The sequence below is a fragment of the Balearica regulorum genome, unplaced genomic scaffold (genome assembly GCF_011004875.1).
Source record: "Balearica regulorum gibbericeps isolate bBalReg1 unplaced genomic scaffold, bBalReg1.pri S35, whole genome shotgun sequence".
Classification (NCBI taxonomy): Eukaryota; Metazoa; Chordata; class Aves; order Gruiformes; family Gruidae; genus Balearica; species Balearica regulorum.
The window spans coordinates 112,304-139,068 of record NW_022679028.1 but is presented as its reverse complement, the minus strand read 5'-3'; the positions used below and the strand labels follow the sequence as shown (position 1 = coordinate 139,068).

The 26,765-nt window shown below is 54.4% G+C and overlaps 2 protein-coding genes across 2 annotated transcripts in view; both read left to right on the top strand.

Moving 5' to 3' along the window:
- The window catches only part of CHD8 (chromodomain helicase DNA binding protein 8), a 30,156-nt gene extending 28,440 nt beyond the window's left edge, over positions 1 to 1,716 (top strand). The window contains exons 28-30 of the mRNA XM_075741342.1: positions 1,079 to 1,300; positions 1,468 to 1,549; positions 1,685 to 1,716. Coding sequence (XP_075597457.1) covers positions 1,079 to 1,300; positions 1,468 to 1,549; positions 1,685 to 1,716 — 336 coding nt within the window. The remainder of the gene's footprint in view (positions 1 to 1,078; positions 1,301 to 1,467; positions 1,550 to 1,684) is intronic.
- An 8,099-nt stretch (positions 1,717 to 9,815) lies between these two features.
- Positions 9,816 to 25,947, top strand: SUPT16H (SPT16 homolog, facilitates chromatin remodeling subunit). The gene is made up of 26 exons (XM_075741370.1): positions 9,816 to 9,991; positions 10,700 to 10,792; positions 11,137 to 11,307; positions 12,874 to 13,026; positions 13,142 to 13,288; positions 13,402 to 13,553; positions 15,708 to 15,880; positions 15,989 to 16,079; positions 16,187 to 16,260; positions 17,055 to 17,167; positions 17,260 to 17,325; positions 17,495 to 17,590; positions 17,700 to 17,815; positions 17,915 to 18,068; positions 19,596 to 19,723; positions 19,820 to 19,955; positions 20,042 to 20,168; positions 20,260 to 20,378; positions 20,484 to 20,609; positions 20,717 to 20,829; positions 22,601 to 22,676; positions 22,788 to 22,957; positions 24,309 to 24,438; positions 24,562 to 24,691; positions 25,577 to 25,654; positions 25,773 to 25,947. The coding sequence occupies exons 1-26, from the start codon at positions 9,926 to 9,928 to the stop codon at positions 25,892 to 25,894; spliced, it is 3,120 nt and encodes a 1,039-aa protein (XP_075597485.1). The 5' UTR covers positions 9,816 to 9,925; the 3' UTR covers positions 25,895 to 25,947.
- The last annotated feature ends 818 nt before the right edge of the window (positions 25,948 to 26,765 follow it).

Here is a 26,765-nt window from a genome sequence, read left to right as displayed (position 1 = left end):
GTGGGGTTGGGGACATCTCCATGGGGTTTGAGGGCATCTCCATGGGGTTGGGGACATCTCCATGGGGTTGGGGACATCTCCATGGGGTTTGAGGGTCTTCTCATGGGGTTGAGGGCGTCTCCATGGGGTTGGGGACATCTCCATGGGGTTGGGGACATCTCCGTGGGGTTTGGGGACATCTCCATGGGTTTGAGGGCATCTCCATGGGGTTTGAGGGTCTTCTCATGGGGTTGAGGGCGTCTCCATGGGGTTGGGGACATCTCCATGGGGGTTGAGGGCATCTCCATGGGGTTTGGGGACATCTCCATGGGTTTGAGGGCATCTCCATGGGGTTGGGGACATCTCCATGGGGTTTGAGGGCATCTCCATGGGGTTGGGGACATCTCCATGGGGTTGGGGGCATCTCCATGGGGTTTGAGGGCATCTCCATGGGGTTTGAGGGCATCTCCATGGGGTTGAGGGGGTCTCCATGGGGGTTGGGGACATCTCCGTGGGGTTGAGGGCATCTCCATGGGGTTGGGGACATCTCCATGGGGTTGAGGGCATCTCCATGGGGTTTGAGGGCATCTCCATGGGGTTGAGGGCATCTCCATGGGGTTGGGGACATCTCCATGGGGTTGGGGGCATCTCCATGGGGTTGGGGGCATCTCCATGGGGGTTGAGGGCATCTCCATGGGGTTGGGGACATCTCCATGGGGTTTGAGGGCATCTCCATGGGGTTTGAGGGTCTTCTCATGGGGTTGAGGGCGTCTCCATGGGGTTGGGGACATCTCCATGGGGTTGCGGGCATCTCCATGGGGGTTGAGGGCATCTCCATGGGGTTGGGGGCATCTCCATGGGGGTTGAGGGCATCTCCGTGGGGGTTGAGGGCATCTCCATGGGGTTGAGGACATCTCCATGGGGTTTGAGGGTCTTCTCATGGGGTTGAGGGCGTCTCCATGGGGGTTGAGGGCATCTCCATGGGGTTGAGGACATCTCCCTGGTGGTCTTCACCCCCCACCGCTCTCCCCGACCACCCCGCGCCCTTCCTCCCCCCCTTCCCCAAAGTCACCCGTTGACCCTCTCCCACCTTCTCCAGAACCTCCGGATCCTTCCGTCCCCGTCTCTCCCGTTTCCGCCGTCCGAGCTTCTCGCGGTCTTCGTCGTCTTTCCCTCCTGCGTCTCCTCCGCGAACAAGTTCTCCGTCACCCGTTTCTTCTCGTTCGTTTGGCCTCATGTCCACCTCCCGGTCCGGATCTTCCACCTTGGTGGGAACGTGGTCATCACGATGGAGAACTTCTCCGCGGAGCTGCTCGTCACGGTTTGTTTCGTCCCGAAACGACCATTTTAGGAGATCCCGAATTTTCTTTCGTCGCGGCGAGGTGGCGTTATCTTCGTTCTCGAACCGAGGGTGGGGGGACCCCGTCGCCTCAACCACCCCAAAATCTTCTGGGACGTCCCGCCGTCCTTCCTCCGCCTCCCGTCGAGGACGAAGATTCGGAGCTGGAGAAGTTGTCGGCGTCCGTTTCCGAATCGTCTTCTTGCGACGAGGACAGCGAGGAGGAGAGGGGTGAGGGATCGTCAAAAAAAAAAATCTCAGGGGGAACCCAAAAAATCTCAGGGGGACCCCAAAAAACCTGGTGGGACCCCAAAAAAACTGGTAGGACCTCAAAAATTCCTGGTGGGACCTCATCCGTTCTTGTAGGACCTTCAGAAACCATCTGGGAACCCCCTTAATCCATGAGGAACCTCCGTGATTTTGGTGGGGAACCCCCAAAATGCGGTTGGAGACCCCAAAATTCCTGGTGGGACCCCAAAATTCCTGGTGGGACCCCAAAAATTCCTGGTGGGACCTCATCCATTCTTGTAGGACCTTCAGAAACCATCTGGGAACCCCCTTAATCCATGAGGAACCTCCGTAATTTTGGTGGGGAACCCCCAAAATGCGGTTGGAGACCCCAAAAAACCTGGTGGGACCCCAAAAAACCTGGTGGGACCCCAAAATTTCTTGGGGGGACCCCAAAAATTCCTGGTGGGACCTCATCCGTTCTTGTAGGACCTTCAGAAACCATCTGGGAACCCCCTTAATCCATGAGGAACCTCCATAATTTTGGTGGGGAACCCCCAAAATGCGGTTGGAGACTCCAAAAAACCTGGTGGGACCCCAAAATTTGTGGGGGGACCCCAAAAATTCCTGGTGGGACCTCATCCGTTCTTGTAGGACCTTCAGAAACCATCTGGGAACCCCCTTAATCCATGAAGAACCTCTGTAATTTTGGGGGGGAACCCCCAAAATGTGGTTGGAGACTCCAAAAAACCTGGTGGGACCCCAAAAAACCTGGTGGGACCCCAAAATTTCTGGGGGGACCCCAAAAATTCCTGGTGGGATCCCATCCGTTCTTGTAGGACCTTCAGAAACCATCTGGGAACCCCCTTAATCCATGAAGAACCTCCGTAATTTTGGTGGGGAACCCCCAAAATGTGGTTGGAGACCCCAAAATTCCTGGTGGGACCCCAAAATTTCTTGGGGGGGGGACCCCAAAACTTCCTGGGGGGGCCCCCAAAACTTCCTGGCGGACCCCGCCTATAACCTCCGTAACCCACGGAGCGGCTCCGGCCCTTGGTGGGTTCCCACCCTTTGGGTGCCCCCACCCCAAAACTGGGTGACCCCCCACCCCCCCCCCCATTTTTTGGGGTGCCCCCCCCAAATCCTAAGCCCCTCCCCTTTTTTTTGGGGGCGTGGCCTCCTTTAAACCCCGCCCCCCCCCTCTCTTTCTCCTTCCAGGCCCGGAACCTTCCTGTAGAGCGGAGGAAGAGGAAGAAGAGGAAGAAGAGGAAGAAGAAGAGGAAGAGGAGGAAGAGGAGGAAGAGGAAGAGGAAGTGGGGTCCCCCCCGACTTCCGGCGAGGGGGGGGCCCCCCCTCCCCCACCCCCGCCCCTCCCCCACCTCCACGAGTGGCCCAAGGTGGGACCAAAACCCCCCAATTTTTTTTTTTTGGGGGGGGGCATCAAAAAACCCCCCAAAACCCCCCAAAAAACCCCCCAAAAACCCCCCAAAATTTTCTAGGGGGGTGTCCCCCGAACCCCAAAAACTTGTAAAAATGCTGAATTTCACCCCAAATTTTCTTTTTTTTTGGGGGAAAAAAAAAGGAACGAGCTCTTCTCCGACGGTTGGACCTGATCTGCCGGCTCGTCCTCGCCGAGGATTTCGGGGCTGGGGGAGGGGGGGGGTACCCCCAAATCTCCTCCGCCCCCCCGAACCCCGAACCCCCCCTTTACCCGCCCCGCCCGCGGCACCCGGAGAAAGAATTCACCGTCCAGATCAAAGACGTACGTTCTTAATTTAATTTTTGGGGCGATTTCCGGCCGATTTGGGGCCGCCGTATTAATAAATTATTATTTTTTTTGGGGGGGAACCCCCTTAAATTTTGGGGTCCCCCCCTCGTTGCGCAGGAGGAAGGGTTGAAGTTGACTTTCCAGAAGCAGCGGCCGGCGCCCAACGGGGCGCTGCGCGACCCCGCCGCCCCCCCCCCGAAAAAAACCAGCAAGAAATTGGTGGAGGTGAGAAATTTTGCCCAAATTTGGGAGGATTTTGGGGTGAAAAACGGCAAATTTGGGGGTTTTTTGTTTTTATTAACTCCCCTCCCCCCCACAGCTGGAGCTGCGCTGCCTCCAGGGCTTACGGGAAGCCGGGGGAGGGGGGGGACCCCCCGAAAATCGCGGCCCTCCCCCTAAGGAGACGCCGCCGATGATGTCAGCGCGCCCCGACCTGGCCGGCGACCCCCGCTTCTTGCCGGTCAGCCCCTCCCCCCGCCCCACCCCCACCAAAAAAAAAATTTGGGGGGGGGGGGGGGAGGGGGGGAGGGACCCCAAAACCCCACCGCCCCTCCCCCACCCAATTTCCCTGCCCCTCCCCCCCCAATTTCCCTCCCCCCCCAATTTTCCTGCCCCTCCCCCCACCCCCAAATTCACGTGCCCCTCCCCCCCATTACCGTGCCCCTCCCCCACCCCATACAAGCGCCCCTCCCCCCAATTTCCCTGCCCCTCCCCCCATCTCCGAGCCCCCCACCCCCCCCCAATTTATGTGCCCCTCCCCCACCCCTCCTTCCTGCCCCTCCCCCCCAATTTCCCCGCCCCTCCCCCCCCGGGTGCCCCTCCCCCCCCCGGGTGCCCCTCCCCCCCCAATTCCACCGCCCCTCCCCCCCTTCCCTGCCCCTCCCCCCCCCAATTTCCCTCCCCCTCCCCCCCCGGGTTCCCCTCCCCTCCCCCCCCATTACCCTGCCCCTCCCCCCCCAATTCACGGGCCCCTCCCCCACCCCATACAAGCGCCCCTCCCCCCCCAGGTTCCCCTCCCCCCCCACTAGCTCCCCTCCCCCACCCCAGGTTCCCCTCCCCCCCCCATTACCCTGCCCCTTCCCCCTGTGTCCAAGCCCCCCTCCCCCCCCAATTTATGTGCCCCTCCCCCCCTTTCCTGCCCCTCCCCCCCAATTTCCCTGCCCCTCCCCCCCATTTCCCTGCCCCTCCCCCCCACCCCGGGCTCCCCTCCCCCCCCCCGGGTTCCCCTCCCCCCCATTTCCCTGCCCCTCCCCCCATCAGGACGCAGTCACTGACCCCTCCCCCCTCCCCACCCCTCCCCCCCCCCCAGCCTTTCCTCCCCTCCCCCCCCGCCCCTCCCCCCGCCGCAGGCCTGACCCTCTCCAAGATGGCGGCGCTGATGGGGGGAGGGGCGGGGGGCGGGGCCGCTTTCCCGCCCCTCCCCCCACCTTTCCGCCCGCCCCTCCCCCACCCGGAAGAGGAAGAGGAAGACGACGACGACGAGGAGGAAGAGGAAGAGGAAGCGACGGCGCCCTTCCCCCTCCTGGCCGACCCCATGCTGCCCCCCACCTCCGACTCCGACTAATTAATTCGTTAATTAATTAATGAATGAAAAAAAAGGGGGCGGGGAGGGGAGGGGGGGGGAGGGGCGGCCCCTCCCCCCTCTTTTATTTTATTTTTTCTTTTTTATTTTTATGATTTTTTGGTTTTTTTCCCTCCCCCCACCCGGTATTTATATAAATATTGTAAGATGTGACGAAAGCGCCGGAAAATTTCCCCCCCTTCCCCCCCCCCCCCTTTCGAAAAAATTAATTAATTAGTGATTAATTAAAACCAATAAAGAGGGGGGTGGGGGGAGGGGCGGGGGTGGGGGGAGGGGCGGGGGTGGGGGAGGGGTTTTTGGGGGGGGGGTTGGGGGGGGTTTTGTTAATAAAAGGAGGCGAAGCGGCAAGTGGGCGTGGCCTGGGTTAATTGGGGCGGCCGTTAATTAACGCCCCCTGGATTAATTAACACCCCCCCCGGAGTAATTAACACCCCCCCGGAGTAATTAACACCCCCCCGGAGTAATTAACCCCCCCCGGAGTAATTAACCCCCCCCGGATTAATTACCCCCCCCGGGGAATTGCGCCCCCTCCCCCTGCCGTCCCCTCGCCCCCGGTAATTAACCCCCCTCGTTAATTAACCCCCCTCGTTAATTAACCCCCCTCGTTAATTAATCCCCCTCGGTAAATAACCCCTGTTAATTAACCCCTTCATTCATTAACCCCTTCATTCATCCCCATCCTTAATTAACCCCCTCGTTAATTAATCCATTAACCCCCTCATTAATTAACCCCCTTGTTAATTAACCCCCTCATTAACCCCAGTAATTAACCCCCCTCATTAACCCCCATTAAACCCTTCATTAATTAACCCCTTCATTAATTAACCCCTTCATTAACCCCTTCATTAAGCCCCCTCGTTAATTAACCCCCTCGTTAATTAATCCATTAACCCCCTCATTAATTAACCCCCTTGTTAATTAACCCCCTCATTAACCCCCAGTAATCAACCCCCCTCATTAACCCCCATTAACCCCTTCATTAATTAACCCCTTCATTAACCCTCCTTGTTAATTAACCCCCTCGTTAATTAACCCCTTGTTAACCCCTAATTAACCCCCTTGTTAATTAACCCCCTTGTTAATTAACCTGCTCTTTAACCCCCAGTAATTAACCCCCATTAACCCCCTCATTAACCCCAGTAATTAACTCCCTCATTAATTAACCACTCATTAATTAACCCCAGTAATTAAACCCCTTATTAATTAACCCCCTTGTTAATTAACCCCTCGTTAATTACCCCTCATTAATTAACCCCTCGCTAATTAGCATTCTCATTAATTAGTTCCTCATTTAGTCCCCTCAACCTCAATCCTCGCATTAAGCCCCTCATTAACCTCCCTTATTAATTAACCCCTTATTAATTAACCCTCTTATTCCCCTCATTAACCCCCTTATTAATCCCCCTCATTAATTAACCCTCATCACCCCTCATTAACCCCCTCATTAATTAACCCCCTCATTAATAAACCCACTAATTATCGCCATTAATTACCCCCTCATTAAGCCTCTCACTGTCATTAATTAACCATTAAGCTCATTAGAAACCCATTAATTATCCGTTACCTCATTAAGCCCCTCACTGACCCCCCCATTAATTACCCCTCTCGTTAGTAAACTCATTAACCACCATTAATCCCCTCAATTAGCTGCCATTAATTAACCCCCATTAATTAACCTCTTGTTAAGCCATTAGTCCTCATTAATTAACACCATCATTAATCAACCCCTCGTTAATTACAGCCATTAACTTCTCCCATTAGCTCCATAAAGCCGCCATTAATTAACTCCATTAATTAATCCCCTCATTAATAAACCCTGTCATTAATTAACACCTATTAATTAAACCTCGTTAACCCCTCATAATTAGCCCACTCATTAACCGCCATTAGCTCAATTACCCCATTAATTAACCTGTATTAGGGCTGTTACCTCATTAACCCCCGTTAATCAGCTCCCCTAATTACCCTGCTCATTAACCACCTCATTAATTAACCCTTCATTAGCCCCCTTTCATTACCCCCTCAATTAACCCCCTCATTAATTCACCGTTAATTACCCCCCTTAGTTACCCCATTAATTAATCCTCTAATTAACTGCTCTGTCTTAATGACGCCATCAGTTAATGCCCTCATTAATTAGCCCTCATTAATTAGCACCTCATTAACCCCACTTGCCCCCCTTAATTACCCCATTAATTCCATCATCAACAAAGCTCATTAGTCTCCATTAATTACCCCACTAATTAACCCCCTCATTAATCACCATTAACTCCCATTAATTGCCCCACGAATTAACCCATCATTAATTACCCCATTAATTATCCCTCACATTAATTAACCCCATTACCCCAGCAATTACCCCCCTTAATTAACTACCCCTTTAATCAACCCCCAATTAACCCCATCCCCCCTTAATTACCCCCTTCCTAATTACCCCAATTACAACTCAACCCCGTCCCTAATTAACCCCCTCCCTAATTGCCCCTCCTAATTAACTCCCTCACTAATCAACCCTGTAATTAATCCCCTCCCTAATAACCCCCTTCCTAATTGCCCCCTCACTAATTACCCCTAATTACCCTAATTAACCCCCCCACTATTTAACTGTCATCAACCCCTCACTAATTACCCCTCACTAATTAGCTCCCCTCATTAACCCCCTCACCATCACCAATTACCCCCTCCCTAATTAACCCCCTCCCTAATTGCCCCTCCCTCATTAACCCCCTCACTAATTAACTCCCCTCACTAATTAACCCTGTCATCAATTAACCTCCTCCCTAGTTAACCCCCCTCCCTAATTACCCCTCCTAATTAACCCCCACTAACCCTGTCATTAACCCCCTCCCTAATTACCCTAATTAACCCCCTCCCTAATTACCCTGTAATTAACCCCCTCACTAAATAACCCCTTCCCCAATTGCCCCCTCTTTAACCCCCTCAGTAATTAACCCCCTCCCTAATTACCCCTAATTAACCCTGTAATTGCCCCTCCCTCATTAGCCCCCTCCCTCATTAACCCCTCCCTAATTACCCCCTCCCTCATTAACACCCCTCCTTAACCCCTCCCTCATTAACCCTCTCCCTAATTAACCCTCCTCTAATTAACCCCCTCCCTCATTAACCCTCTAATTACCCCCTAATTACCCCCTCACTAATTACCCCCTCATTAACCCCCTCCCTCATTAACCCTCTAATTACCCCCTAATTACCCCCTCACTAATTACCCCCTCATTAACCCCCCCTCATTACTCCCCTCATTACCCCCTCCCTAATTAGCCCCCTCCCTCATTAACCCCCCTCCCTAATTAACCTCTCCTTAATTAACCCCCTCCCTCATTAACACCCCTCCTTAACCCCTCCCTCATTAACCTCCTCCCTAATTAACCACCTCCCTCATTAACCCTCTAATTACCCCCTCTCTCATTAATCCCTCCCTCATTAACCCCCTCCCTAATTAACCCCCCAATTAACACCCCTCCCTAATTAACACCCCTCCCTCATTAACCCCCACCCTAATTATCCCCCACCCTCATTACCCCCTCACTAATTAACCCCTCATTAACCCCTCCCTAATTAACCCCTCCCTAATTAACCCCCTCCCTAATTAACACCCCTCCCTCATTAACCCCCCACCCTAATTATCCCCCCTAATTACCCCCTCACTAATTACCCCCTCACTAATTAACCCCCTCCCTAATTAACCCCCTCCCTAATTCACACCCCTCCCTCATTAACCCCTCACCCTAATTATCCCCCTCCCCCATTAACCCCCTCACTAATTAACCCCCCTCATTAACCCCCTCCCTCATTAACTCCTCCCCAATTAACCCCCTCTGTAATTAACCCCCTCCCTCATTAACCCCCTCACTAATTAACCCCCCTCATTACCCCCTCACTAATTACCCCCTCACTAATTAACCCCCCCATTAACCCCCTCCCTAATTATCCCCCTCCCTCATTAACCCCTTCACTACCCCCTAATTACCCCCCACTAATTAACCCCCCTCATTAACCCCCTCCCTCATTAACTCCTCCCCAATTAACCCCCTCTGTAATTAACCCCCTCTGTAATTAACCCCCCTCCCTCATTAACCCCCTCACTAATTAACCCCCCTCACTACCCCTTCACTAATTACCTCCTCACTAATTAACCCCCCATTAACCCCCTCCCTAATTATCCCCCTCACTAATTACCCCCTCACTAATTAACCCCCCCATTAACCCCCTCCCTCATTAACCCCCCTCCCTTATTAACCCCCTCACTAATTACCCCCTCACTAATTACCCCCTCACTAATTAACCCCCCCTCATTAACCCCCTCCCTCATTAACCCCTCCCTAATTAAACACCCCCCCCGCACTAATTACCCCCCCCAGGACACCCCCCCCTCCATTAACCCCCCTTTCCCTAATCGATTACGCCATTAATTACCTCATTAATTACCGCCGCTAATTAATTACACACACACACCCCCTCCTCCGCCGCCAGGGGGCGCCTCCCCCCCCCTTCCCCCTGCGCGCGCCTTTCCCGCCTCTTTCTCCCGCCGCCGCCGCCGCCGTCACGTGACTCCGGCGAAAAGAGGGAGGGGGGCCCCCCCCTCCCCGCGCGCACGCGCCGTCCTTTCCCGCTTCCGCGCATGCGCGAAAGCGCTTCCTCACTCACCTCACCCACCCCCCTCCCTCTTTTTTTTTTTTTTTTTTTTTTTTTTTCCCGCCCCGGAAGCGGAAGTAGCGAGCCGGGCAAACACTTCCGGGAAGGAAGCGCGCAGTGTGTGTGTGGTGCTGGTTGTGTGTGTGTGTGTGTGTGGTGATTGGGGTGGGGGGGGGGCGGGAGGGGAGGGGGAACAAAAAAAAAAAAACCCGACAACAAAACCCCCAAAAAAACCCCCCCGCGCGGGAGGAAGAGGAGGAGGAAGAGGAAGAGGAAGAAGAAGAAGGAGGAGGAGGAGGAAGCGGCTGGGTGCGTTGGGGGTCCCGGGGGCTTCCCCCCCCCCCCCTCCTCCCTCCTTCCCCCCCCCCTTTTCCTCATGGCTCTCAGCCTCGACCGCGAGGCCTATTACCGCCGCCTCAGGCGGCTCTACGGCAGCTGGCAGGTGGGGGAGGGGGCGGAGGGGGGGGAGGGGGGTGGGGGAGGGGGGGGAGGGGGCTGGGGGAGGGGTCGGAGGGGGGGAGGGGGGTGGGGGTTTGGGGGGGAGGGGCGCTGAGAGGAGGTTTGGGGGTGGGGGAGGGGCCTGAGGGGGGATTGGGGGGTGGGGGAGGGGCCTGAGGGGAGGTTTGGGGGTGGGGGAGGGGCTTGAGGGGAGGTTTGGGGGTGGGGGAGGGGCTTGAGGGGGGATTTGGGTGGGGGAGGGGCTTGAGGGGAGGTTTGGGGGTGGGGGAGGGGCTTGAGGGGGGATTTGGGGGTGGGGGAGGGGCCTGAGGGGAGGATTTGGGGGTGGGGGAGGGGCTTGAGGGGGGATTTGGGGGTGGGGGAGGGGCGCTGAGAGGGGATTTTTGGCGGGGGGAGGAGGGGATTTGGGGGGGAGGGGCTTGGGGGGAGGGGATATGAGGGGGGAGGGGCCTTGGGGGATTTTTGGGGGGGGGGGGAAGGGCCTGAGAGGGGATTTTGGGGGGGGGAGGGGCCTGAGGGAGATTTTGGGGGGTGGGGGGAGGGGCTGGGTTGGGATTTGGGGGGGGGGAGGGGCCTGAGAGGAGCCGTTCGGGTGGGGGAGGGGAGCTGAGGGGGCTGTGACGTCACCGCCCCTCCCCCCTCTCTTCTCTTTCCTCCCCTCCCCCCTCCCCCCCCCCAATCACCTTTGCAGAAGGGGGAGGAGGAGTACGGGGGGGTGGACGCCATCGTGGTGTCGGTGGGGGTGGACGAGGAGATCGTCTACGCCAAGTCCACCGCCCTCCAGGTGGGTGGGGCCTCTGGGGGGGCGGGGCTAACACCCTGGGGGGCGGGGCTAACACCCTGGGGGGCGGGGCTACGCCCTGGGGGTCACCCATCACCCTTACGGGGTCCCACCACCCTTATTGGGTCCCACCACCCTTATGGAGTCCCACCACCCTTACGGGGTCCCACCACCCTTACGGGGTCCCATCACCCTTACGGGGTCCCATCACCCTTATTGGGTCCCCACCACCCTTATGGAGTCCCCCCACCCTTCTTGGGTCCCCCCCACCCTTCGGGAGGGATCCCAGCACCCTTAGGTGGGTCCCAGCACCCATAGGTGATCACTCGACCCCCCCCCCCATCCAGACATGGTTGTTCGGTTACGAGCTGACGGACACCATCATGGTGTTCTGCGAGGAGAAGATCCTCTTCATGGCCAGCAAGAAGAAAGTGGAGTTCCTCAAGCAGGTGGCTCAAAATAAAGGCGGGGAGAACGTCAACGGAGTGCCGGCCATCACGCTTCTCGTCCGGGAGAAGGTGGGGAGAGGGAGAAGGTGGTGGTGGAGGTGGAGGAGATGGAGGAGGTGGAGGTGGTGGGACGGAGGAGGTGGAGATGGTGGGACGGAGGAGGTGGAGATGGTGGGACAGAGGAGGTGGAGATGGTGGGATGGAGAAGGTGGAGATGGTGGAGAAGGTGGTGGGATAGAGGAGGTGGAGATGGTGGGACAGAAGAGGTGGAGATGGTGGGATAGAGGAGGTGGAGATGGTGGGATGGAGGAGGTGGAGGTGGTGGGACGGAGGAGGTGGAGGTGGTGGGACGGAGGAGGTGGAGGTGGTGGGACGGAGGAGGTGGAGGTGGTGGGACGGAGGAGGTGGAGATGGTGGAGAAGGTGGTGGGATAGAGGAGGTGGAGATGGTGGGACAGAGGAGGTGGAGATGGTGGGATAGAGGAGGTGGAGATGGTGGGATAGAGGAGGTGGAGATGGTGGGACAGAAGAGGTGGAGATGGTGGGACAGAGGAGGTGGAGATGGTGGGATGCAGAAGGTGGAGATGGTGGGACAGAGGAGGTGGAGATGGTGGGACAGAGGAGGTGGAGATGGTGGGACAGAGGAGGTGGAGATGGTGGGACAGAGGAGGTGGAGATGGTGGGACGGAGGAGGTGGAGATGGTGGGACGGAGGAGGTGGAGATGGTGGGACAGAGGAGGTGGAGATGGTGGGATAGAGGAGGTGGAGATGGTGGGACGGAGGAGGTGGAGATGGTGGGACGGAGGAGGTGGAGATGGTGGGACAGAGGAGGTGGAGATGGTGGGATAGAGGAGGTGGAGATGGTGGGACGGAGGAGGTGGAGATGGTGGGACAGAGGAGGTGGAGACGGTGGAGAAGGTGGAAGTAGAGGAGATGGAGACAGTGGGATGGAGCTGGAGGAGATGGAGATGGTGGGGTGGAGATGGTGGGATGGAGGAGATGGAGGTGGTGGGACAGAGAAGGTGGAGATCGTGGGGTGGTGGAGGTGGAGGTGGTGGGGTGGAGATGGTGAACGTGGAGGTGGCGATTGTGGGGTGGACATGGAGAAGGTGAGGAAATGGTGGGATGGAGACAGCGGAGGAGGTGGAGAGGGTCGTGGGGTGGACGTGGTGGGCTGGAGGTTGAGAAGGTGGGATGGAGGTGGGCAAGGAGCGATGGGGTGGAGGTGAGGAGGTGGTGGAGGTGGAGATGGTGGCGGGGAGAAGGTGGCGGAGATGGCGGACGCGGAGATGGAAACGGTGGGATGGAGGAGGTGGGGATGGTGGGACGGAGACGGCGAGGAGAAGGTGGGGGTGGTTGTGGGCTGGAGGTGGAGAAGGTGGGGAGGTGTTGGGGTGCGGGTGGAGATGATGGAGGGGGTGGTGGGATGGAGGTTGTGGCCTTGGGGCGGAGTTGGGAGGAAGGTGAAGGTGGGGATGAAGGTGGAGGTGGAGATGGTGGGGTGGAGATACGGAGGTGGGGTGGAGGACGGGCAGCCTGGTTGGACCCCAGGGGTGGCTTGGAAGGCGAAGACGACTTCGGTGGGGCCGGGCGTTGCATTTTTTTTTTCCCCCCGTTTCTCCTCTTTTTGGCTCAGAACGAGAGCAACAAAGCCAACTTTGAGAAGATGATCGAAGCTTTGAAGGCCAGCAAGGGCGGGAAACGCATCGGCGTCTTCAGCAAGGACAAGTTCCCCGGTGACTTCATGAAGAGCTGGAACGATTGTCTCAGCAAAGAAGGCTTCGAGAAGGTCCGGGGAGGTCCCACCACCCTTCTGGGGGTTTTTGGAGGTTGGTTGGTTTTTTTTTTTTGACCTTCTCTATGAGGTCACCTCATCGTCGTCCCCGCCGTTGATTTACCCGTAGGTGGACATCAGCGCCGTGGTGGCCTACACCATGGCGGCCAAGGAAGACGGGGAGCTCAACTTGATGCGCAAAGCGGCCGCCATCACCTCCGAGGTCTTCACCAAGTTCTTCAAAGAACGAGTCATGGAGATCGTCGACGCCGACGAGGTCAGAAAGTTTATTATTGGTTTTTTTTTTTAGCGGGCGGGTCTTAAAAACCAAAAAAAAAACCCCTACCGCCTTGAGCTCAGGTGACGTCATAACGATGTCATCACCCCCAGAAAGTCCGGCACAGCAAATTGGCCGAATCGGTGGAGAAAGCCATCGAGGAGAAGAAGTACCTGGCGGGCGCCGACCCCACGGCGGTAGAGATGTGTTACCCGCCCATCATCCAGAGCGGCGGCAACTACAATCTCAAATTCAGCGTCGTCAGGTCCGGGGGCGGAACGGGGCCGGAAAGTTAACGAAGGGGAGGGGGCGGGGTGAAGAAAATCCCCAAACGAGGCAAGCGTCACTCAACAAAATTGGCCAAATGGCTAATTTCTTCTCAGAAAAAAAATCTTAAAAAAAAAGGCTGAACTGGCTGATTTCGCCCCAAACGGCCGATTTCTCCTCAAAAAGAAACCAAAACCAGCCCATTTCTCCTCATAAAAAAGCCTAGAGTGCACAATTTCACCCCTCAAAAATGGCCATTTTCCCCTCAAAAAAAAAAAAAAAAGCCCTGAGGGGCCAATTTCTCCCAAATGGCCAATTTCTCCCCCCAAAAAAAGCCCAAACTAGGCAATTTCTCTTCAAAATGGCCGATTTCTCCTCAAAAAGAAGCCCAAGCCAGCCAATTTCTCCTCATAAAAAAGCCCCAAGTGGACAATTTCTCCTCAAAAAAAGCCCCAAAGGGGCCAATTTCTCCCAAATGGCCAATTTCTCCTTAAAAAAAATGCCAAAGAGGCTAGTTTCTCCTCAAAATGCTCAATTCCTCCTCAAAAAAAAGCCCAAACTGGGCAATTTCTCCAAAAAATGACCAATTTCTCCTCAAAAAGAAGCCCAAACCAGCCAATTTCTCCTCAGAAAAAGCCCAAAGTGGCCAATTTTGCCCCAAATGGACAATTTCTCCTCAAAAAAATGCCCTAAATGGCCAATTTCTCCTGGAAAAAAAAGGCCCAAGGGAGCAATTTCTCCCCCAAGTGGCCAAATTCTCCTGATCAAAATGCCCCAAATGGCCAATTTCTCTTCAAAAAAATGCCCAAAGTGGCTTAGTTCTCCCAAAATGGGCAATTTCTCCTCAAAAAAAGCCCAAATTTGCCAGTTACTCCCCAAATGGGCAATTTCTTCTCAAAAAGAAGCCCCAAGTGGCCAATTTCTCCTCATAAAAAAGCCCCAAGTGGCCAATTTCTCCTCATAAAAAAGCCCCAGGTGGCCAATTTCTCCTCAGAAAAAAAAGCCCAAAGGGGCCAATTTCTCCCAAATGGGCAATTTCTCCTCACAAAAAAGTCCAAAAATGCCAATTTCTCCAAAAATTGACCAATTTGTCCTCCAACCAAAAAAAAAAAAAAGGCTGAACTGGCTGATTTCGCCCCAAACGGCTGATTTCTCCTCAAAAAGAAACCACAACCAGCCAATTTCTCCTCTTAAAAAAGCCTAGAGTGCACAATTTCTCCTCAAAAAAAAGCCCCAAATGGCCAATTTTGCCCAAAATGGATAATTTCCCTTCCAAAAAAATGCCCCAAACAGCTGATTTCTCCTCAAAAACAGCCCAAAGTGGCCAGTTTTGCCCAAAATGGACAATTTCTCCTCAGAAAAAAAGGCCCAAGGGAGCAATTTCTCCCACAGGTGGCCAAATTCTCCTCATAAAAAAGCCCAAAGTGGCTAATTTCTCCGAAAATGGCCAATTGCTCCTCAAAAAAAATGCCAAATCAGGCCAATTTCTCCTCCAAAAAAAAGCTAAAGAAGGCAACTTCTCCCCAAAGTGGCCAATTTCTCCTCATAAAAAAGCCCAAAGTGGCTAATTTCTCCAAAAATGGCCAATTGCTCCTCAAAAAAAATGCCAAATCAGGCCAATTTCTCCTCCAAAAAAAAGCTAAAGAAGGCAACTTCTCCTCAAAGTGGCCAATTTCTCCTCATAAAAAAGCCCAAAGTGGCTAATTTCTCCCAAAATGGCCAATTGCTCCTCAAAAAAAGGCCAAAGTGGCCATTTTCTCCTCATAAAGAAGCTCAAATCTGCCAATTTCTCCCAAAATGGGCACGTTTCTCCTCAAAAAAAAAGCCCCAAGTGGCCAATTTTGCCCCAAATGGCCTATTTCTTCTCAAAAAAAAAAAAAAAAAAGGCCAAAGAGGCCAATTTCTCGTCAAAATGGCCAATTTCTCCTCACAAACCCGCCAAACCTGCCATTTTTTCCTGGAAAAAACCAACCCAAAGTGGCCAATTTTTCCCCAAACGGCCAATTTCTCCTCAAATTGGCCGGTTTCTCCCCAAACGACCAATTTCTCCTTATTTCTCCCCCCAAAAAAACCCCAGTTTCCCTCACGGTGGGGTGGGTTTTGACCGATTCGATGCTCTTTCACCCCAAAACTTGTTGCCCCGCCCTTCCAGCGACAAGAACCACATGCATTTCGGGGCCATCACCTGCGCCATGGGCATCCGTTACAAGTCCTACTGCTCCAACTTGGTGAGGACCTTGATGGTGGATCCACCTCAGGAGATGCAGGACCACTACGCCTTCCTCCTCCAGCTCCAGGAGGAGATGTTGAAGGAGATGCGACACGGTGAGGACCAACCTTGAAGTTCTCAAGGTCTTCTGAAGGCACCTCTTCCTTTTCCAGCACCGGGCGCGGACATCAGCCTGGGTGGTGACGTCTCCCATCTCCTTCCAGGAACCAAACTCTGCGACGTCTACGGCGCCGTGATGGACGTGGTGAAGAAACAAAAGCCGGAGTTGTTGAGTAAAATCACCAAGAATTTGGGGTGAGAATGGGGGGTTTTGGGGGTGGGGGGTGGAGGGGACACGCCCACACGGAAGCGCGTGAGGAGGTTGGGGAGCTCTTGGTGGACGTCTGTCCGTATCTCACCAGCTTCGCCATGGGTATCGAGTTCAGGGAGGGCTCCCTGGTCATCAACAGCAAGAACCAACATCGGCTGAAGAAGGGTGAGCAGACCTTCGCCCCACCCCAAAATTGTCCTTCGTCCACCCCAAATTGTCCTTCGTCCCCCCCAAAATTGCCCCTTTTCCCCCCAAAACTGTCCTCTTCCACCCCACGTTGTCCTTCATCCACCCAAAATTATTGTTTTCCACCCCAAATTGCTCCTCATCCACCCAAAATTGCTCCTCATCCACCCCAAATCGTCCTCTTCCACCCCAAATCGCCCTTCATCCACCCCAAATTGTCCTTTTCCACCCAAAATTGTCCTCTTCAACCCCAAATCATCGTTTTCCACCCAAAATTGCTCCTTTTCCACCCAAAATTGCTCCTCTTCCACCCTAAATCGTCCTTCATCCACCCCAAATCGTCCTTCATCCACCCCAAATCATCCTCATCCACCCAAAATCATCCTCTTCCACCCCAAATCGTCCTTCATCCACCCCAAATCGTCCTTCATCCACCCCAAATTGTCCTCTTCAACCCCAAATCATCGTTTTCCACCCAAAATTGTCCTTCATCCACCCAAAATTGTCCTTCATCCACCCAAAATTGTCCTTCATCCACCCAAAATCATCCTCTTCCACCCCAAAATCGTCCTTCATCCACCCCAAATTGCTCCTCTTCCACCCCAAATCGTCCTTCATCCACCCCAAATCGTCCTCTTCAACCCCAAATCATCCTTTTCCACCCCAAATTCCTCCTCTTCCACCGCAAATCGCCTCTCCTATCCCCCCTCCCCGTCCCCAAAATCCCACTTTTTCCCCCCAAAACCCCACCCTCTTCCTCTTCCTCGCCCCAGGCATGGTCTTCAGCATCAACGTCGGCTTCTCCGACCTCCCCAACAAAGAAGGCAAGAAGCCGGAGGAGAAGACCTACGCCATGTTCATCGGCGACACCGTCTTGGTGGACGAGGTGGGCGGGGCGCGGGCGGGGCCGCGGCGGCCACGCCCTTTCTTCCTTCCTCTCCCTCCATCCTCTTCCTCTTCCTCTTCCTCTTCCTCCAGGAAGGTCCCGCCACCGTCCTCACCGCCGTCAAGAAGAAGGTCAAGAACGTCGGTATCTTCCTCAAGGTGACGCCGCTGGGAAGAGGCGGGACGGGGCGGGGCGGGGGGACACGGTGACGGGGCGGGTGAAAACCGGGGCGAAACCCCTCGATTTTGGGAAAACCCGTTTCTTGTAAGCCTGACTATTTTTGAAAAACCCCAATTTGGGGGGATTTTGCCCCAAAAACCCAACCAGAACGAAGACGAGGAAGAAGAAGAAGAAGAAAAAGACGAAGCAGAAGACCTCCTCGGTCGCAGCTCCCGAGCGGCTCTACTGACCGAGAGGACGCGGGTGGGTTGTCCCACCCCACCCCACTTTCGGCACCCCGAAAAAATTTTGGGGTGGGGCGGCGGCAGCGGGCGGGGCAAAGGTGACCTCCAACCTCACCCCACCCCTTTAGAACGAGTTGACGGCGGAGGAGAAACGCCGAGCCCACCAGAAAGAGTTGGCCACCCAACTCAACGAAGAGGCCCGCCGTCGGTTGACGGAGCAGAAGGGCGAACAGCAGATCCAAAAGTAACCCAAACTTTTTTTTTTTGGGGGGAGAAAAAAAGGGATTTGTGAAATTTTGGGGTGTCACCCCAAACCCCCCCGTGACCACCCCAATCTCCGTAGAGCTCGGAAGTCCAACATCTCCTACAAGAACCCGGCGTTGATGCCGAAGGAGCCTCACATCCGCGAGATGAAGATCTACATCGACAAGAAATACGAGACGGTCATCATGCCCGTCTTCGGCATCGCCACCCCGTTCCACATCGCCACCATCAAGGTGGGTTGGCTGGGCGGTGGGGAGGAGAAGACAACCCGAAAAACCATCCCGGGGCGCCCCGAGATTTTGTCGAGGGGTGACGTTTCAAGGGGGGGGGGGGGGGTTTGGTGGTGGGATGAGGGGGAGGTTCTGGTGGAGCCGGGGTGAGGTTTGGGGTGCGGCTTGACCACCCCCCCCCCCCCCCCCCCCGACGTTGAGTTTTGGGGTGCAAGCTGATGTCCAGCGTTGAGTTTTGGGGGGGTCACCTGGTCCCAGTGTTGGGTTGTGGGGGTTTTTGGGGTGCAACCTGGCCCCCAACCTGGAGTTGTGGTGGTTTTGGGGTGCCACCTGGCTCCCAACCTGGAGTTGTGGTGGTTTTGGGGTGCCACCTGCCCCCATCGTGGAGTTTTGGGGTGCTACCTGGCTCCACTGTTGGGTTGTGGTGGTTTTGGGGTGCAACCTGCCCCCCAACCTTGAGTTTTGGGGTGCCACCTGGCCCCCAACCTGGAGTTGTGGTGGTTTTGGGGTGCCACCTGACCCCAATGTTGGGTTGTGGTGGCTTTGGGGTGCCACCTGGCCCCCAACGTGGAGTTTTGGGGTGCTACCTGATCCCCAACCTTGAGTTGTGGTGGTTTTGGGGTGCTACCTGCCCCCCAACGTGGAGTTTTGGGGTGCCACCTGCCCCCAATGTTGGGTTGTGGTGGTTTTGGGGTGCCACCTGCCCCCCAACGTGGAGTTTTGGGGTGTCACCTGGCCCCCAACCTGGAGTTCTGGTGGTTTTGGGGTGCCACCTGGCCCCCAATCTTGAGTTGTGGTGGTTTTGGGGTGCCACCTGCCCCCAATGTTGGGTTGTGGTGGTTTTGGGGTGCAACCTGCCCCCCAGCCTTGAGTTTTGGGGTGCCACCTGCCCCCAATGTTGGGTTGTGGTGGTTTTGGGGTGCCACCTGGCCCCAATGTAGGGTTGTGGTGGCTTTGGGGTGCCACCTGCCCCCCAACGTGGAGTTTTGGGGTGCCACCTGCCCCCACTGTTGGGTTGTGGTGGTTTTGGGGTGCCACCTGCCCCCCAACGTGGAGTTTTGGGGTGTCACCTGGCCCCCAACCTGGAGTTCTGGTGGTTTTGGGGTGCCACCTGGCCCCCAATCTTGAGTTGTGGTGGTTTTGGGGTGCCACCTGCCCCCAATGTTGGGTTGTGGTGGTTTTGGGGTGCAACCTGCCCCCCAGCCTTGAGTTTTGGGGTGCCACCTGCCCCCAATGTTGGGTTGTGGTGGTTTTGGGGTGCCACCTGCCCCCCAACGTGGAGTTTTGGGGTGCCACCTGCCCCCAATGTTGGGTTGTGGTGGTTTTGGGGTGCCACCTACCCCCAACCTGGAGTTGTGGTGGTTTTGGGGGGCCACCTTCCCTCCAACCACCCGAGGTCCCTTCCCCTTTCAACCTTTGCCCCAGGACCATCGTCCACCTTCTCCCCCCCCCCCCACCACCCCTCCTCCCTCATTTTTTGGGGTTCACCTTCCTAGTTTTTGGGGTGACCCTTCTTCTCCACCCTTGTAGAACATCAGCATGTCGGTGGAAGGTGACTACACCTACCTACGCATCAACTTCTACTGCCCCGGCAGCGCTTTGGGACGCAACGAAGGCAACATCTTCCCCAACCCCGAGGCCACCTTCGTCAAGGAGATGTGAGCCACCGCCTGAGGACCTTGGAGGTGGGGCGGGGACGTTTTGGGGCGTCCCCGTGGTTCACCTCAACTTCTGGTGTCCGTCATCATCTCCAGAACTTACCGAGCGTCCAACATGAAGACTCCCGGAGAACAAACGGTGCCGGCCCTCAACCTTCAAAACGCTTTTCGGATCATCAAGGAGGTCCAGAAACGTTACAAGACCCGAGAAGCTGAGGAGAAGGAGAAGGAGGTGAGGACCGAGAGGAGAAGGTGGCTTCTCGGGGAGGTTCTCCTGAGGTAATCGGAGGTCCTCCGACTTCTCCGCGTCTTCTCCAGGGTATCGTCAAACAAGATTCGTTGGTCATCAACCTCAACCGCAGCAATCCCAAGTTGAAGGACCTCTACATCAGACCCAACATCGCCCAGAAGAGGATGCAAGGTTCTTTGGAGGCCCACGTCAACGGTACGGACTTGGGGTGGGACGGATGGACCTTCTGGAGATCTTTTGAGGAGACCTCGGTCACCCCCGAATTGTCCCCCGTCTCCCGCCTCAGGTTTTCGCTTCACCTCGGTGCGCGGAGACAAGGTGGACATCCTCTACAACAACATCAAGCACGCCGTCTTCCAACCGTGCGACGGGGAGATGATTATCGTGCTCCACTTCCATCTCAAGGTCTTCTTCTGGTGGAATCCGGTGGCTTTTTTTTTTGGGGGGGGCGGGGGGGGGGGGGAGGATGTGGGACACCTCAATGACATCTCGGTGTCTTCTCCCACCCAGAACGCCATCATGTTTGGGAAGAAACGTCACACGGACGTCCAGTTCTACACGGAGGTTGGCGAGATCACCACCGACTTGGGCAAGCACCAACACATGCACGACCGCGACGACCTCTACGCCGAGCAGGTTGGTTGTAGAAGATCCACCAGAAGGTTTTTGAGGTGCCACCAGGATGGAGGTGACCTCCCCACCACCACCACCACCACCTTTTTATCCCCCCTTCACCCCAAAAGATGGAACGGGAGATGCGCCACAAGCTGAAGACGGCCTTCAAGAACTTCATCGAGAAGGTGGAAGCGCTCACCAAGGAGGAGCTGGAGTTCGAGGTGCCCTTCCGGGAGCTGGGGTAAGTGGAGACCAACCCCACCAGGGTGTCCTCATCTGCCTTCTCGGGGGTGCCCCCCCTCTTTTTTTTTGGGGGTGCCACCATCTGGTTTTGGCGTGCCACCACCTTTTTTGGAGGTTCCTCAACCTTTTTTGGAGGTTCCTCGTCTTTTTTTGGAGGTTCCTCGTCTTTTTTTGGAGGTTCCTCGTCCTTTTTTGGAGGTTCTTCAACTTTTTTTGGAGGTTCTTCAACTTTTTTTGGAGGTTCTTCAACTTTTTTTGGAGGTTCTTCAACCTTTCTTGGAGGCTTCTCATCTTTTTTTGGAAGGTGCTCATTTTTTTTAAGGTTCTGCAACTTTTTTTGGAGTTTCCTCGTCTTTTTTGGAGGTTCTTCATCCTTTTTTGGAGGTTCCTCAACTCTTTTGGAGGTTCTTCATCTTTTTTTGGAGCTTCCTCATCCTTTTTTGGAGGTTCCTCGTCTTTTTTTGAAGGGTTCTCTATCTTTTTTGGAGGGTTCTCCATCTTTTTTGGAGGGTTCTCCATCTTTTTCGGAGGTTCTTCATGGTTTTTTTGGAGGTTCTTCATGGTATTTTGGAGTGTCTTCATCTCTTCTGGGGTCTCCTCATGGGTTTTGGGGTTGTCCTCATCATTTTTTGGGGTCTCTCCATCAGTTTTTGGGTTCTCTAACATTTTTGGGGGGTCTCTTCATCTCTTTTTGGGGTTCCTGCATCCATTTTGAGGTCCCCTCTTGGTTTTTTTGAGGGGTCTTCAGAATCTCTCTTGAGGTGTCCTCAGCTCTTTTTAAGGTCTCCTCATCGTTTTGGGGGGTGTCCTCATCTCTTTGGGGAGTCTCTTCTTCTCTTTTTGGGTTTCCTTCATGGTTTTTGAGGTGTCCTCATGGTCGTTTGGGGTCTCCTCATGGGTTTTTGGGTTGTCCTCACATTTTTGGGGGGGTCTCCTCATCGTTTTTGGAGGGCTCCTCTTGGTTTTTTGGGTTGTCCTCAGGGGTTTTGGGGTCCCTTCATCATTTTTGGGGTCTCCTCATGGTTTTTTGAGGTGTCCTCATGGCTTTTTTGGGTTGTCCTCACATTTTATGGGGTCTCCTCATGGTTTTTTGGGTTGTCCTCATGGGTTTTGGGGTCCCTTCATCCTTTTTGGTGTCTCCTTGTGGTTTCCGAGGTGTTCTCATGTTTTCTTGGGGTTTCCTCGTGGTTTTTTGAGGTGTCCTCATGGCTTTTTTGGGTTGTCCTCACATTTTATGGGGTCTCCTCATGGTTTTTTGGGTTGCCCTCATGGTTTTTTGGAGGTCTCCTCATGGGTTTTGGGGTACCTTCATCCTTTTTGGTGTCTCCTCGTGGTTTTTGAGGTGTTCTCATGTTTTCTTGGGATCTCCTCATCGTTTTTGGGGTCTCCTCATGGTTTTTTGGGTTGTCCTCATGGTTTTTTGGAGGTCTCCTCATGGGTTTTGGGGTACCTTCATCCTTTTTGGTGTCTCCTCATGGTTTTTGAGGTGTTCTCATGTTTTCTTGGGGTCTCCTCATGGTTTTTTGGGGTCTCCTCATGGTTTTTTGGGTTGTCCTCATGGTTTTTGAGGTGTTCTCATGTTTTCTTGGGGTCTCCTCATCATTTTATGGGGTCTCCTTGTGGTTTTTTGAGGTCTCCTCATGGGTTTTTTGGGTTGTCCTCACTTTTTTTGGGGTCCCTCCATCTTTTTTTGGGGGGGGAGAATCTCCTCATGGTTTTTTTTTTGGGGGGGGGGGGCATCCCCGTCCCCCCGCCCCGTCCCCAAACAGGTTCAACGGCGCCCCGTACCGCAGCACCTGCCTTCTCCAACCCACCAGCAGCGCCTTGGTCAACTGCACCGAGTGGGTAAGTTGAGGCAGGGTGACGTTTTTTTTGGGGGGGGGGTGTCACCAAAACTTGGGGGGAGGGGGGGGTGTTGGTTGGGGTCACCCCACTGATCGTCCCACCCTACGCCAGCCGCCTTTCGTGGTCACCTTGGACGAGGTGGAGCTGATCCACTTCGAACGGGTCCAGTTCCACCTGAAGAACTTCGACATGGTCATCGTCTACAAGGACTACAGCAAGAAGGTCACCATGATCAACGCCATCCCCGTCGCGTCCCTCGATCCAATCAAAGAGTGGCTCAAGTAGGCTCCGCCCCTTCCCCCCGGCCACGCCCTGCTTGGCCACGCCCACTCACCACCTTCTTCTTCTTTCTTCTCCTTCTTTCTTCTTCTTTCTTCTCCTCCTTTCTTCTCCTTCTTTCTTCTTCTTCTTCTTCTCCTTCTTTCTTCTCCTCCTTCTTTCTTCTCCTTCTTCTTTCTTCTCCTTCTTCTTTCTTCTCCTTCTTTCTTCTCCTTCTTTCTTCTCCTTCTTTCTTCTCCTTCTTTCTTCTCCTTCTTTCTTCTCCTTCTTTCTTCTCCTTCTTCTCCTTCTTTCTCCTTCTTTCTTCTCCTTCTTTCTTCTTCTCCTTCTTCTTCTTCTTCTTCTCCTTCTTTCTTCTCCTTCTTTCTTCTCCTTCTTTCTTCTTCTTCTTCTTCTCCTTCTTTCTTCTCCTTCTTTCTTCTCCTTCTTTCTTCTTCTTCTTTCTTCTCCTTCTTTCTTCTCCTTCTTCTTCTCCTTCTTTCTTCTCCTTCTTCTTCTTCTTCTTTCTTCTTCTTCTTTCTTCTTCTTTCTTCTCCTTCTTTCTTCTCCTTCTTTCTTCTTCTCCTTCTTTCTTCTCCTTCTTTCTTCTTCTCCTTCTTTCTTCTCCTTCTTTCTTCTCCTTCTTTCTTCTCCTTCTTTCTTCTCCTTCTTTCTTCTCCTTCTTTCTTCTCCTTCTTTCTTCTCCTTCTTTCTTCTTCTCCTTCTTTCTTCTCCTTCTTCTTCTCCTTCTTTCTTCTCCTCCTTCTTCTTTCTTCTTCTCCTTCTTCTTCTCCTTCTTTCTTCTCCTTCTTCTTTCTTCTCCTTCTTCTTTCTTCTCCTTCTTTCTTCTCCTTCTTTCTTCTCCTTCTTTCTTCTCCTTCTTTCTTCTCCTTCTTCTCCTTCTTTCTCCTTCTTTCTTCTCCTTCTTTCTTCTTCTCCTTCTTTCTTCTCCTTCTTTCTTCTCCTTCTTTCTTCTCCTTCTTTCTTCTTCTTCTTCTTCTCCTTCTTTCTACTTCTTTCTCCTTCTTTATTCTCCTTCTTTCTTCTACTTCTTTATTCTCCTTCTTCTTCTCCTTCTTTCTTCTCCTCCTTCTTCTTTCTTCTTCTCCTTCTTCTCCTTCTTCTTTCTTCTCCTTCTTTCTTCTCCTTCTTCTTTCTTCTCCTTCTTTCTTCTCCTTCTTCTTTCTTCTCCTTCTTCTTTCTTCTCCTTCTTCTTTCTTCTCCTTCTTTCTTCTTCTTCTTCTCCTTCTTTCTTCTCCTTCTTCTTTCTTCTCCTTCTTTCTTCTCCTTCTCCTTCTTTCTTCTTCTTCTCCTTCTTTCTTCTCCTTCTTTCTTCTTCTTCTTCTCCTTCTTTCTTCTCCTTCTTCTGCCCAGCTCTTGCGACCTCAAGTACACGGAGGGCGTCCAGTCCCTCAACTGGACCAAGATCATGAAGACCATCGTGGACGACCCCGAGGGTTTCTTCGAGCAAGGAGGGTGGTCCTTCCTGGAGCCCGAAGGCGAGGTACCGTCCCCTCCCTTGGTGGCTTCATCTCCGGGTTGTCCCCACCCCGTTGATGGTCCCCGCCTCCAGGTTCTCCGGGTTGTCCCCGTCCCCCTTCTGAGCCCCGCCCCTCCCCGTCCCCAGGGCAGTGACGCCGAGGTGGCCGAGTCCGAGTCGGAGATGGAGGACGAGACCTTCAACCCCTCGGAGGAGGATTACGAGGAGGAGGAGGAGGACAGCGACGAAGATTACTCCTCCGAGGCCGAGGAGTCGGGTACGTCCCTCAGATGCCACCACGTCCCCGTGGAGTCCCACCACAACCCTGTGGATATCCCACCACCTCCCTTTGGAGGCCACCACGCCTCCATGGAAGCCACCGCCACCCGCTGGGGGCCACCACCTCCCCTCAGCCGCCGCCAACTCCCCTCAGAGGCCAACATGAGCCCGTGAAGTCCCACCACAACCCCTTGGAGATGCCACCACGTTCCGTTGGAGGCCGCCACCTCCCACTTGAGGCCACCAAACCTCCACGGAAGCCGTCACCTGAGGCCACCACAACCCCTTGTAGGCCACCACCTCCCTATGCAGTCCTACCGCAACCCTGTGGAGATACCACCACCTCCCACTGGAGGCCACCACCTCCCACTGGGGGCCACCACAAGCCCTTGGAGGCCACCACCTCCCCTTGAGGGCCACCAGTTCCCCTCAGAGGCCACCACCTCCCACTGGAGGCCACCAGTTCCCCTCAGATGCCACCATGTCCCCATGGAGTCCCACCACAACCCCATGGAGATGCTGCCACGTCCCTTTGAAGGCCACCACCTCCCCACTGGAGGCCACCGCAACCCCTCAGAGGCCACCGCAACCCCTCAGAGGCCACCACCTCCCACTGGAGGCCACCAAACCTCCATGGAGGCCACCACCTCCCACTGGAGGCCACCACATCCCCTCAGATGCCACCACATCCCCATGGAGTCCCACCACAACCCCGTGGAGATGCCGCCACCTCCCTTTGAAGGCCACCACCTCCCGCTGGAGGCCACCAAACCTCCATGGAGGCCACCACCTCCCACTGGAGGCCACCAGTTCCCCTCAGATGCCACCACGTCCCCATGGAGTCCCACCAGAACCCTACGGAGATCCCTCAATCTCTTTCCAGAATACTCCAAGGAGTCCCTGGGCAGCGAGGAAGAAAGCGGCAAAGACTGGGACGAGCTGGAAGAAGAAGCTCGAAAAGGTGAGTCCCGGGGGGGTGACGGTGGCGGGAGGGGGGGGGACAGACACCCCAAAAATTTTGGGGGGACCTCCTTGGCACCCCCCCCAAAAAAAAAATGTCCTCTCTCCCACCCCACCAGCCGACCGGGAGAGTCAATACGAGGAGGAGGAGGAACACGGTCGCAGCCGGAAGAGGAAGGCTCCCGCCCGCCGGGGCTCCCACCACCGCAACCCGGGGCCCCCCAAAAAGAAGAGGAAGTAGGGGACCCCCCCCCCCCAAAAACAAAAAAAAAATTTGGGGGTCCCTCCTCAAAATTTTGGCAGATTTTCTTCAAAATTTTGGGGGGGGGTTCCTCAAAATTTGGAGGGTTTTCTTTCAGCGTTTTGAGGGTTTCCTCAAAATTTGGGGGGGGGGGTTTGGGCAAGTTTGGGGGTTCCTGAGGAAATTTTTTTTGGGGGTGGGGGGTGTCCTCCTGAAAATTTTGGGGTCCTCGTGTCAAAAAATGTGGGGTCTCCCTCAGAATTCGGGGGGTTCTTTGTCAAAATTGCGGGGTTCTCGCTAAAAGTTTGGTTGGGTTTCCTTCAAAAATTTGGGGTGGTTTGTTGGGAAATTTGGGGGGGGGGGGGGGGTCCCTTGAGGTTTTGGGGGTCTCTTGAAAATTTTGGGGTCCCTCTGTGAAAAAAATTTGCGGCCTACTCTCCAAATTTGGGGGGTTTCTATCAAAAATTTGGGGGGTTTCCTCAAAATTTGGGGGTTTTTCCTCTAAATTTGGGGGGGGGTTTGTCAAATTTGGGGTTTGCCTGGAATTTTGGGGGGGATGTCAGGAAAATTTGGGGGCTCTTCTCAAAATTTTGGGGGCTCCCCTGTAAAAAACACGGGGTTCCTCTCAAAATTTTGGGGTTCTCTCTCAAAATTCGGGTGTTCTCCCCCAAAATTTATGGGCTTTCCTCAAAATTTGCTTTTTTTTTCTCTAAATTTGGGGGGTTTTCTGACAAATTGGGAGGGTTCCCTTGAATTTTTGGGGGGGTTCCTGAAAATTTGGGTGTCCCCTTGTAAAAAATTCGGGGTCCCCCTCAAAAATTTTGGGGTTCTTCCACAAAATTTTGGGAGGGGGTGTCTCTGAAATTGAGAT

What these genes read in the sequence shown, in the direction of transcription:
- SUPT16H (XM_075741370.1), top strand. Translation starts at nt 9,926, where the DNA reads ATGGCTCTCAGCCTCGACCGCGAGGCCTATTACCGCCGCCTCAGGCGG. An exon ending in AAAATCACCAAGAATTTGGG is followed by an intron (nt 16,080 to 16,186) that starts GTGAGAATGGGG and finishes GTATCTCACCAG; the next exon opens with CTTCGCCATGGGTATCGAGT. An exon ending in CTCCGAGGCCGAGGAGTCGG is followed by an intron (nt 24,692 to 25,576) that starts GTACGTCCCTCA and finishes ATCTCTTTCCAG; the next exon opens with AATACTCCAAGGAGTCCCTG.